The sequence below is a fragment of the Limulus polyphemus genome, unplaced genomic scaffold, assembly GCF_000517525.1.
Source record: "Limulus polyphemus unplaced genomic scaffold, Limulus_polyphemus-2.1.2 Scaffold32, whole genome shotgun sequence".
Classification (NCBI taxonomy): Eukaryota; Metazoa; Arthropoda; class Merostomata; order Xiphosura; family Limulidae; genus Limulus; species Limulus polyphemus.
The window spans coordinates 189585-202814 of NW_013665642.1; the positions used below are offsets into that span (position 1 = coordinate 189585).

The 13230-nt window shown below is 33.7% G+C and overlaps 1 protein-coding gene across 1 annotated transcript in view; it reads right to left on the reverse strand.

The window, feature by feature from the left end:
- Positions 1-10639, reverse strand: part of LOC106460043 (glypican-6-like) — a 40478-nt gene extending 29839 nt beyond the window's left edge. The window contains exon 1 of the mRNA XM_013919730.2: positions 10136-10639. Within this exon, the coding sequence (XP_013775184.1) occupies positions 10136-10334 (199 nt within the window). The 5' untranslated portion in view covers positions 10335-10639. The remainder of the gene's footprint in view (positions 1-10135) is intronic.
- Between the last annotated feature and the right edge of the window lie 2591 nt (positions 10640-13230).

Below are 13230 nucleotides of genomic sequence, written 5' to 3' on the forward strand. Positions count from 1 at the left end.
ATACCGCTGTGCTACAGGGGGCTTCTAAACTCACATGCTTGCTCTAGCAATTAGATTCCAGTTTCGTTTAATGTAGATAATTGTCGTATATCAATATTATGGTATTTTGTTGAGATTTGGATACTATTTTATATATGTTTGTAGGCTATTTCTGTTGTGTATCGCCAACATTTTCATTTTGATGTTTTTTGTTTTTTTTAAAGTTAAAGCGATGTTCACTAATTGCGTTGATTCCCTGCAGTTAAAATAAATTGTATTTAGTGCAATTTTTATTCTGTGAATAACTATATATACCGGATTACTAAAACCATAATAAATCATTCCGTTTAATGATATCATAAACATACAAACATACTTTTCCACTACATATACAGTATTTCATAACGTGTTTGGAAGAGAAAAAAAACCCATTAACGTTATCACCAAAATCAACTGCATACACATGCACACAGAAAAAGATAAATAGCCCATTTCTTGAGGACACGTAAGAGCATCAAGGAAACCATTGTATATAAAATCAAGTTTGCACAGTTAACCGAAATGCTGTAAAAGCTCTTTATTTAAATATTATTAACAAGAAGGAATACCCAGAAGTCAGAGTTCTTATTTAAGCATGAAGTGTGAATAACAAGAAGACTGTAAAAGGTTCTCGACACAACGTGGTCTTTGTACAATAAACAATAAACCGTAGGTTACATTAACTACTCAGCACAACAAATCATAAGGTTAACCATCGCATATAAACAAGGTATCCTATCCTTATCCTGTTGAACATTGTATACTTGTACGTCGTGTTCCATGTAATGATGGCGTAACGTGCAACACTGTTGCTTAAATAACAGAGCGTGTAAGTTTCACACTGACACGCATGTTCTAGTCATAACACCAGTCGTTCGGCAGGCTGAAGTCCATAGTTTTCCATCATAATGGGATAAATCCTTGGGAAAATGTCAATTATATGACACCATAAGTAAAAAAGTAAACCCCAGCTTCGCTTCGCGACATTTCGGATATTCTACTCTTATGTTTTTTGGCTTTGATGTTACTAACTCTCACTCTTTATTTCCGGCGTGAGTTACCAAGTTGACTTTCTTACACTTTCAAGTTTAAGACAAATTAAAGATGTAATTCATATACATCACACTAGTTTAAATATCTTGTCTGTTTAAACATTTTACTCTTGTTACTGTAAAACACAAAGTCATCGCTCCCAAACGTTAGTGAGGAATAAGAAACTATTCACTACTTCATTTAAGCCAAACATATTCATATTCTTATTACTTCATATTCGCATACTTTCAGTTTGTTATGGTAAAATTTCGTGTACTAAGAACAGAAGTGCAATCTACACTTTTAATATATTGAATTAAAAAAAAAAGAACAACTTAAAAGCCATAAACAATAGTGAAGCCAGATAGTTTTCAGTTGTTATATGTGAAACATGTTATCAGAAGCAAAATTACTGTGTTACTATTAGCTTCCACAAACACCGTGTTAAAGATCAGACGAAACGAAATACAAACAACCAGATCCGATGTAGAAGAAAACATTGATATGCATCTCTTGATTCGCTTGATACAAACAATCTTAAAGATACAACTGTTACTCTGTTTCCTTGCTACTCGGTTATGGAGAATTATTCTGCCTTTTGTTATTTGATTTCTTGTCAGTCCGTACAATAAGATTGACTTTGTCCACATCTAGCATGCTTGTTCAGATGTAAGCAGAAGCTTTTGTTTTAGTAATTCCACGTAGAAATTCACGTGACTTTAAAATTACTATAACAATAACGCTAGAAAAAAAAGCGGGCGCAAATTGGCCCTATGTATTTCACAGCTGGCGAGCCAGGTTCAAATCCGTGCGCCAGCACAAAACATTCCTCGCAGTGAGTGCGTTATAAGCATGACAGTCAACCTCTTAGCATGGCTGGTAGGTGGCAGGGTGCTGATGATTGTTGCCTTCAAAACAAGGGATTACAGCAAACAGCCTTAGTAACTGCCATAAATACAAAAATGCAAATACATAAAATAGGCTAACTATCAAGGATCGAGATTGCTAAAAATGACCGAAATTACCCATGATTGTTTAAAATTACCGTCTTCAGAACTATTTGTTTGTTGGTTTTGAATTTCGCGCAAAGCTACACAAGGACTATCTGCACTAGCCATCCCTAATTTAGAAGTGAAAGACTAGAGGGAAGGCAGCTAGCCATCACCACCCACCGCCAACTCTTGGGCTACACTTTTTACCAACGAATAGTGGGATTGACCGTCAGATTATAACGCCCCCACGGCTAAAAGGGCGTGTTTGGTTAGACGTGGATTCGAACCCGCGACTCTCAGATTCTGATCCATAAATAGCAAGACTTTTCTTGCTTTTCGCCAGTAATTCACGATTATACAAAAATGGCTTTAGACAGCTAAGTTTTGGGAACTCAGTTACAATAGACGTACAAAGCTGCTTTTGATCTTACGAAATGATAACTTACTATGACTAACTCAAATAGTAATTGTTATGTTAACAAAAATGACTTTTAAGTTACTAAATGATGTACTTGTACATACACAAGTTTGTAACTTTCCGGCTTCTGAAAAAATAGTAAATACTCAATTGCCACCACGTACGAGTTGAGTAACTTTGTCACGGACGCACCTGAACCTTCTTTTATAGATAATATTCATTAACAGCAGCTGTACTATAGTTTTTTACTTGAAGCCGGTACTAGTTAGTTATCCGTAGAAGGTGGGTGACTACTGCTGGTTTCCTAGTCTTTAATCTGTTAGGCCGGCTGGTCTGTCTGAAGGACGAACATCCCACAGATCAGCTCCTGAACGGCATGCTTATACAAAAAAATATTTAAAAAAACCGCATCCTCCCATTAACGTCTGCAGTAAATATCTTTTGTTGGAGCTCTAGCTAAATCAATTCCTTTCAGGGGGCCTGAAGGTTAATTTATGTCTTCGCCGTGTGAAGAAGCTCAAAACATCTCTTTAAAAAAAATACAAGTATTTAATCAAGTGGCGATTAAAAGCTATAAAAATCCATTTGTTTAAGGTAATTCTGCGCCAGTGATTTTAGAGTAAGATCCGCTTCAAATTAACATTTTCTTCTCCGTTTCTGCCACTTAAGAATAAACATCGTATGAAAAGTTTTGGATGTCTTATGAAACCTTTACTTAAGATACAATATAAATTAAACTGTCTACACTGACGCCTACACTAAAACTGATTCTACTGTAAATTATCAATTATTACTTGAAACTCTTACTAAATCTGTACTGGGTGTGAATGTACTCCAGAGTGAGACTTGTATCGAGTGCGAATGTGCCTTCGAGTAAACTTGTATTGGAAGTGAATGTATCCTAGATTTAATGTATTAATACACCGTATGCTGAACTTATAGTAAGGTTAAAACTTTAATACAGTAATTTTAGTAAAGGTTTTATAACTTACATAATGACCCTTCTGGTGTGGTTTTAACAAACCCGTGCAAACCTTTCCATCGCTATATACAGTGTGAAATAGAACCTACATTCTTTAAAGATACACACTAACATCAAAATAGTTTTTTTTATTAATGTACCAATTATTCTTAAGCTCCACGTTATGGTTATTAAGATAGACGAAAAATTAAGTACTTGGTAGACTATAGAACAGTGATAAAGTGTTGGAGTAGCTAACTGCCATTGTACAATTTTCATGGAGAGTACATATGGTATGTTATACTCGTTAGTATGGTATATTGTTAGTATGTTATACTCGTTAGTATGGTATATTGTTAGTATGTTATACTTGTTAGTATGGTGTATTGTTAGTATGTTATACTTGTTAGTATGGTGTATTGTTAGTATGTTATACTCGTTAGTATGGTATATTGTTAGTATGTTATAATGTTAGTATGGTATATTGCTAGTATGTTATAATGTTAGTATGGTATATTGTTAGTATGTTATAATGTTAGTATGGTATATTGTTAGTATGTTCTATTCGTTAGTTGGTATATTGTTAGTATGTTATACTCGTTAGTATGGTATATTGTTAAGAAAAAGAAAGAAACTTAAAACTTCGTGGTCGCAACTGTTATGTCAGTAATTATAAATGACTGACAGCGTCATGTCAGCAACAAAAGTTTAGGGTCATGTTACATTAACAATATAAATATCTGACAGCGTCGTGTCAGCAATAAGAGTTTGGTAATTTTATGTCATTAAAGAATGTCCAAACAAGAGAGAACAGCAATAGATGTCCGATAACTATATGTCAACAGTAGACGTCGCTCCCCAGTGACACAGCGGGTAAGTTTGAAGGCTTATAACCGTAAATGTCAGATTTCGATACCCGTGGCGGGCACAGCTCAGATAGCCCATTGTGTAGCTTTGTGCTTTAACAAGAAACAAAAAAGTAGACGTCTGGAGGTTGTTTTAATAATTGGAATCAACTAACATTACACTATGAGTACAAGCCCAGTAAAATTGTCAGTAAAGAAATAGGATAAATTTATGTCATAAATATGCGCCTGATGAAACAATGGTAAATATAGGTAATAAGTACAACTATTTCAACATAAGATATCCAGTATGCTTTGTAAGTAATATATAACCATGTAAATCAAGTCAAAAATTAGTGCCCAAGAATATGTCAGAATAGATTTCACCACAGCAAGGTCACCAACAGAAGTTTATTGAGGCGATGTCAAAGACGACAGGTAAGGTTATTTTAAAAATAAATTTAAGATAAAATGTCTAAGCAGATGCCCGATGAATCGGTGAAACTGTCAGCATTGAATGTCTGATAAGACAATGAGGATCAAGTAAAGTAATGAAATTGAAACAATATAATGCCATCTATCTTTCTTTAATGTCGGAGCTACAAATCTTATATCACACACCTGATGACATGCAACTGAATACAAAAAACAGCTAGTTAAGAAAAACAAGCCTTCAAAAGGTGCCGCCGTTTTACAGTCTTTAATCTCGTACGCCCGCTATTCAGTCTGAAGGACGAATGTAATTCGAACATCCCACTAAAAGCAAATATATTTTCATAAAGGACTGCTATTTTTTCTTTTCCTTTTAAGAAAAAAAATAGATCGTCTCTAGCGTTTCAGACCACGCCTTATATCATGGTAACTGTAATTTCTTCTTAAAATGAACGTGGTATCATTTCGGTTAACTAAATACAAGTCATAAGTGTTCCAGTAGAGATTTTCGATAATACGGTAGTAAATAAAGATAGTGAAAAAGGTTATAAGTCATCTACTTAAACCACAAACAAACAATATAAATATTTGAGGGTATTTTACTTTTCAAAGGGCACAGTTGTTTGAAAATAATATTTTGAATAATAAGTCTATTTACACGGCTTGAAAAAGGCCAACTCGTGTTTGCAGCAATGTTATTTAACTGTTATATAGATCAAGTCAAAAGAAAATCCAATTAAAAAGTATTAACTTCCGTATCATATTTCACCAGACTCATATAAATCTATTGTTCAATTCGCCAAAAACTGCCATTTTGTTTTCGTTACAAATTTTAAAGATAAAATTACGAACATCTTCATATCTACAGATCCAGATGTTGAATAAATTTGGTACTAAGACCATAAACAGCAATTTATTTGTTGTAATAAAATGATTTTGAAGCCCAGAATTATTCCAGAATAAAAACAAAAAACTACTTAACATTTCTGCAAGGTTATCAAATTTATGTTGACTGCTAAAATGTTTTCACACCACAGAAGACTAAATTGAATACTCGTGAATTAAGATTTCATATCTTTAAACGAGATGAGTCGAACGTTTCCATACTGGAATAAACTGAGTATCAAACCTTTATCAAAACTCAAATGTATATTTGTTTTATAGAAATAAACAAAATATTTGGTGCAAACAGTAAATGTTAATAAAAGGATTTGTATATGATTCGTTAACTGCAATTATTCTCATACAGTGTAAAGAGGCTCTTACAAGTACTATTTAGTTTGAAATACGCGAGTTGTGTTCATCTTTATACTTTGTTGAGTTTTACGGAATATTGTACTCTTTAATTGCATGGTTTACTATTATTTTGTATTACTTCTGCAAGTAATTTTTCTTATGATAGAATTAACTTTGAAACCATAAGATAAATAAATTATAATTTGTCAGGTTGTTCTATCATACATCTTTAAGCAAGCTTTTGAATAGACAGATTATCATAGACAGTTAAGATAACACTTCATGGCAGAATATATTTAGTGGTCTCGAACTAGAGGTCCGAAACAGTCAAAGTATTTCGTCAAACATCCTTGGCATTTGTTATCTGCATTTTACATCAGCAGGAAGGCTTGCATTTTATTCTGGAAGAAGACAACATCGAATGAAATAATCTATATCTTTCAGGGACCAGCATCCTATCATTGCCATTCATAAAACAGGCTAAGCTCTTTCGCTTTTTTAATCTGGAAACTTTTAAAGTAACTTTTCGTTGGATGTTTTAACAACATTCTAGTGGTGACCCGTAACAACGGATTAACAACCGCAATGTGAGCCCTTAATCTAACGCTTCCTACATATTTTGCCAGTCCCTTGTGGCAACAGCGTCATATTTCTTCTAAATAAGGGGCTTGATAGCCTAGCAACAAAACCATGAAGGAACCCAAACCCCTCAAGCTAATTCAATACGTACATCTACATGCGAACTATGTAACTGGGACTCCTCACTAAACTGGTGTGGCCAGGCCCACCTGGGGAAGTGACCATGCTGACCATGCGGATTAGAAAAGAATGTTCAAGAAAGGCACACAGACAAAGTAAAATTTTAGAATAAGGGGCCAACCTCGAGGCACATACCAGCTGTATCTATGCTGTAGGTAGTCAACCCCATTATTTACAAGGAAAATGTCAACTATGCTAGAAGGAAGTTAATAGAGTCAACAATAGTTGCTTCAAGTTTAATTAAATATTGTATTAATAAAGAAAAATAAAACTGAGAATGTACAAATTATATATATATATATTGCAAAACTGAAAAACACCTCAAGTCTTGTAAAAGCGGATTTTTGACAAATAATTTATAATGTAATTTTACTGTTAATAGTGATAAATAATGTACTTTAATTAATACTTAACATTAGTCATGTTTCCATCTCGTCCAAAATAACAACAGATCTATTACTTGCTTACTGAGATGTATCCACTTAACTTACGAACAACATGAAGGTATCTTTATACAACGTTTCGTCTTTAACGGTAAGACATGATCACGTACATGTTGTACGTGATTATGTCTCATTGTCAGAGACGAAACGTTGTACAAAAATACATCTGTTATCCCCCAAATAGCTGTTTCAACCTTCATAATAGACCTACTCGTACGTTTTTAATAAATGTTTGTAAAATTTAACTCAAGGGTAAACGATAGACATCATATGTATAAGTTAGTATCCACGGCTCTGTCTACGGGTATAATTTCCCCGATAGGGGACCGAAGGCCGCTTGGAGGGATCATTTATTTTAACCACTCGCGTTACAGTACAATAGTGTGTTGTCCGTTAGTCAGTCAGTAGACGCTAAAATGACGTCACATAAGAGATGCTTAACATTGCAATTTTTACTGTCATAACGTCACCAAAACGTGCACATGCCATGAATCACGAGAAGAATTATGCAATCCGTAGGCTACAACACAGCATGACATATGAACTTAAAAGCAAGAAATAGAAATATTTGTTACTTTTAATTTTGGTTGTGTTTACGCTTGAAGCAGAACACTTTCGGGGACCCTGCGGAAGTACATCTAATTATTTAAACATAAACTTTGTTAAAATTAATATACTATAGTGCTGTGATTCAATTGTATATGAACTTATGGCAACAATTATTATCTAAAGCACATATTTACTAATAGAAGCGCTTTATTAACAGTTACACAATGGGGAACAAGTACCATTTCTTTGCACGTTTTCAATGGTGAATAATATACAAATAGAGTTTGCTGTGACAAAAAAAGTGAGTAAATGTCAAAAGGAAATTTAACCAGTGTAGAAAGGTTAATGAATTTTGAAGTTTCTCTTAGTCATTCCCCTGTTACGTAAAATTAGTTTTTACAATTTAGCAGGTTTTAGCATGTTAATAGTTGAATTTTATTAATTCAGTATTCATAATATAATAGTAAGGACGAAACAGCAAATTCTAAATTACAGCAAAAGTATTGTTAGATTTGTTCAACTTGTTTTTCTTCATCACCAACAGAACATGGCGGAAACATGGCATGCGGTGAACACATCTCACAAAATTTGTTTAATTACCGTCTGCTTCTTGGATTTGTATAGATATTAGTCTAAGCTCCCTTGTCTATGTGTTCATCTAAACAAAGAAATGTGACTTGATAGTTGAAGGAGATAGCTTACAGAAACAATACATGTGTTGGGGAGTTAATGTTGAAACTGAAACATAAAGGCAAATTATGTTAAGATTAAGAATGAAAACGTTGCTCTATTTGAAAATCTCTGGTTGATCTTCCATTCAGCTATTTTTCGACAGAATACTAGCACACACATTCTACATTTTTCGTTGGCTAGTCTCGTTTTGTAAAGCTTTATGATCACGTGTAAAAAGCAAAGATCTGTAAGCTAATATTTCTGTAACTGCCGGGGTTGTGGGAATTTTAAACGTGTTGATACTAGATCTAATTGATTTCTAAATGTGTTGATACTAGATTTAGTTGACTTCTAAATGTGTTGATACTAGATCTAGTATTTCTAAATGTGTTGATACTAGATCTAGTTGATTTCTAAATATGTTAATACTAGATGTAGTTGACTTCAAAATGCGTTGATATTAGATCTAGTTGACTTCTAAATGTGTTGATACTAGATCTAGTTGACTTCTAAATGTGTTGATACTAGATCTAGTTGATTTCTAAATGTGTTGATACTAGATTTACTTGACTTCTGAATGTGTTGATACTAGATTTATTTGACTTCTAAATGTGTTGATACTAGATCTAGTATTTCTAAATGTGTTGATACTAGATCTAGTATTTCTAAATGTGTTGATACTAGATCTAGTATTTATAATTGTGTTAAAACAGACAGCTACCTATTGCTGCAATGTTTAAAGATATTGGTTGTCTATCACTATATACAAGGAAAGAAAAAACATTCTATTTCGTTTGCTTGTTTTACATAAATCGCAGAAAAGTTGTTTTAATACAAATTTTTCTCCCTATTTTAACGGTTTTTGTGTAACAAAAATAACGTTGTACCTCGAGTATGGTGTTATTCTTGTTGCAAGGATTAACAAAGACTGCAGTCGTTTGTGAATATACTTGTGGTAAGTGCAGAGCCAGCTATATTGGCAAGACAAAACACCAATTAAAAAAAATACATGTTTGTGAACATATGTGAATATCATATAGAATTGGTCAAAAACTCATAAATCCGTCTCCCTCTCCTATACAGCTACACGGGGAATAGTAAAAACTTGAAATATCTGTAAATAACTTCATAATTTTTAGCATCAGGCTCATCTAACCAGGAATTGGTTATAAAATAAAGTCTGTTAATATCCACTATTTTTGTTTAAGTTTCGTTTGAAATATTTATCATTATGTTACGTGTATCCTTCCTTTCATTCTATTCCATTACTTCAATGTATCTATTGAAAACAATACATCGCAATGTGTATGAATTGTTACCATCACTGATGATATTTATATCTCGAAACGTCCGAATATTAAATATGTTATCAATCTCAGCCGTGGGTTTCCTGTTCTTGATTAAGAAGACTAGGTCTGCAAACTCGTATTTGGTTTAATCAGAAGACAAGTATTTTCAATTCTATAATACATTTAATTCCTGTACTCCTTCGCCAGCATCGGTAAGTAGCAATTTAAACTTATTTCTACCAATAAGATAGAAATCGAGTTACCAAAATTAGTGTAATTTTCTTAGATAAGGGTATTTTGTTACAGATAGCGATACTGTTACTGGTGTTAATGTCCTAGTTGTGATCAGGTAATTTCACGCGCCGGTCAACAATTTTGTCTGACTATTCGTCAGAATGAATAAGTTTCACGTGCACAAACCATTGTTGTTTTAAATGATGATTTACCAGATGAATGATAATTGAAATAAAAGAAAAATAATAAACTTACCGAGTATTGCTTTTCTTGGCACATCATTGTCGTCGAATCCTTTCGCTGAATACGCATACTTAACGAAAGAACAAGCTAAGTCATTGGCACTCGCTTCTGACACGAGATAGAAGCAAAAATACGTTACAAGTAATACTGGAAAAGAAATTCCTAAATACTGCTTCCTAGACAAACTCGTGGTCTCCTTTTTGTAGCACATCTTAACTTGAGTTACTTCTTTTTTTTACCTTCTATTCAGTATTAAGTTTGCTATACTCACATCTTATAAATTAACAATAGCTTTTCACTCTTTAACTTCGAACAACCTTGCGAAAGTTTATAGCTATTTCTTATCGTTGATAAACGTATCACAGTAAAAGTTGTTCACGTAATAAAAGCGCTTTGACTGGTGAATGAAAATAAACTGAAAAAACAAAAACAATGAACACGAAATTCTTGGGAGATGCGCGCCCTCTAGGTTATATGATCTCGTGCACTGACACGAACTAAGGAATCTACAATGTACGACTTCCGCCACACAGCTGCTAGACTGCTAGTGCCTCCATGTGGCCAAAAGCACAACGTCCTTGGGAAAAGTCAAGCGGCTGTTCTATCAACCGTGTTACCCTTCAAAACATTTATTGTGCTTTTAATTCTTAATTTTGTTTGTAAAGTGTGAACGTTTTACGTTTCTTGAGCGGTATCTGTATTACCATTTTTCACTAAATCTTGCCGTTAGAATGCATTTAATACACTGATATTGTTTTTTTCAGATAAGAAAATTTAGGGAGGAGAAGCAGTAGATAGCATATACTATAGCATTTTCTGATTGGTTTAGCAGTCGAAAAATATAACTTAAGTTGTAAAGAGTGGAGCATACTACACTTTGAATTTACCTCCTTGTAATATCACTTCTAAAGGTATTAACAATGTATAATATATTTATAGCCGTTTCACAAACACAGTAAATCATCTGTTATACCATTTACTGTAACTTGCCTGTAACACTGTGAAACCTGGAGAAGTGTCATAAGAAAGTTATTCGGATCCTCCAAAGAAATCTCTTGTAGGGAACTAAATGAAAAGCTTCCGTTTCAATTGTGTTAATGAAAATATCATGAACACTCCATAATCCCATGAACTAGGAGGAAGGGTAACTGACCTTATTAGTAGGATAAACTATGGCAACATGTACTCGGGTATTGGTTCTATTGAACTAGCAAAACCTTCATAAACTGTCATTTCCGTTAGTAGGATAAACTATGGCAACATGTACTCGGGTATTGGTTCTATTGAACTCGCAAAACCTTCATAAACTGTCATTTCCGACCTTTCCTGGGTATGAAGGTCATAGTTTTGTTTTGGTTTTTACGTATATAGATGCGTTTTGTTACTCATAAGCTTGTGAAGAAAAAAAATGCAATTTTCTCAAACTATCAGACTTTGTTTAATCACCATTCGTAACGCAACAGTGGCTTAAAAAAAGAAGTTAGTAGCCCACGCCTTTAGGTACTGTTTAATTACTGTTTCCTATCAATACAAGTTTTAGAAAAAGTTAGAAGTTCACACCTTCGAACACTTTTTTAACCAGTGTTCGTGACGATACTCAAGTATTAGGAAACGTTAGAAGTTCACACCTTCAAACGCCCCCCAGTTGCACAGCAGCATGTCTGAGGGCTTACAACGCTAGAAACCGGGTTATGGTACCCGTGGTGGGCAGAGCACAGATAACCCATTGTGTAGCTTTGTGCTTAACTTCAAACAAACAGACACACCTTCAAACACTGTTTAATCATTGTTTGCGACGCAACACAAGTTTTAGAAAACTTTAGCGGTTCACACCCTTAGACACTACTTAATATGTTCGCGACGCAACACGAGTTTTAGAAAAAGAGAATAGTTCACACTTTTAGGCGCTGCTTAATTGCTGTTTGCGACACAACACTAATTTAATAAAAAGTTAGTAATTCACATTTTCAGACAGCGTATAATCGCTATTCGAGACGCAAAACTATAAAATACGGACTTAAAAGATCACAGTTTCAGACACTTTAATCTCTACTAGAAATATAAAAAAAATTAGCTGTATCATTCAAACTTTGCTCGAGAATATCTAGTTTATATGTATATGGGTAATATACATATGTAATTCCACTCGATGGTATATATACATGTTTGCTTGTGTCTGTGTAAAGACTGATATGTTTTTTCTGCTATAATTTCCACCACTGACTATGCCTGTATTGAACGTTATCTCTAGTTATGGTTGCTTTAAGAAATAAGAAGACATCCACAAGAAAATAGCTTCTATACTATCACTATACCATACTGAGTAAACATTGATAAAAACTAAAGTAAACACAGGCACATATATATACAGACAATTTATTCTTATTTTGTTTGTTTATCTGTAGTTAACCCCAATGCTACATAATAGGCTATCTATGCTGTGTCTACCACGGGTATCAAAACCCCGTTTTTAGCGTTATAAGTCTTCCGACTTACTGCTGAATCACTGGGGCCACATACAGACGAAGAATAAAGCTAAGTACACTATCTCCAATCTGTTAATAGATGGGCTACAAACAGTAGAGCATTATGGACTTTTTATTTTTGCTTTGCTTCTTCAAGTGGATTAGTACTAAGATTGGTGGATTATATTTATAACTCGGTTTCGGAATACATATATATATATATTTACATATCTAGGTCTTTTCCATATGCTTTGGTAAGCTTAATCAATTTTTTGTTTACGAAAGTGCATTAGCTACTAATATATATATGGTTTTATTGTATTGATATTTCTACACGTTCTACACTAATGTACGCTGAATCTGAAAATGATATCCATTTTCCATCATCGCGTACAAATTTTTTCAAACGTCATAACGCAATACATAAAAAAAGACCACAACACCTAGTTTTGAGACTAAAAGACTTAGATTTCACACAAAAAAATCAGGAGGATGCATAGTTGTTCGACATCAATCTTCTTCCCCTTCCTTCAGTTTGTTTGTATTTTTGTTAACAAATATAATAATGAAAAAAATGTTCATTGTGGTAAACAAAATAATAATTTGATCTAAGTAATAGTTTTTTTCTTTCTTCCCGATTTG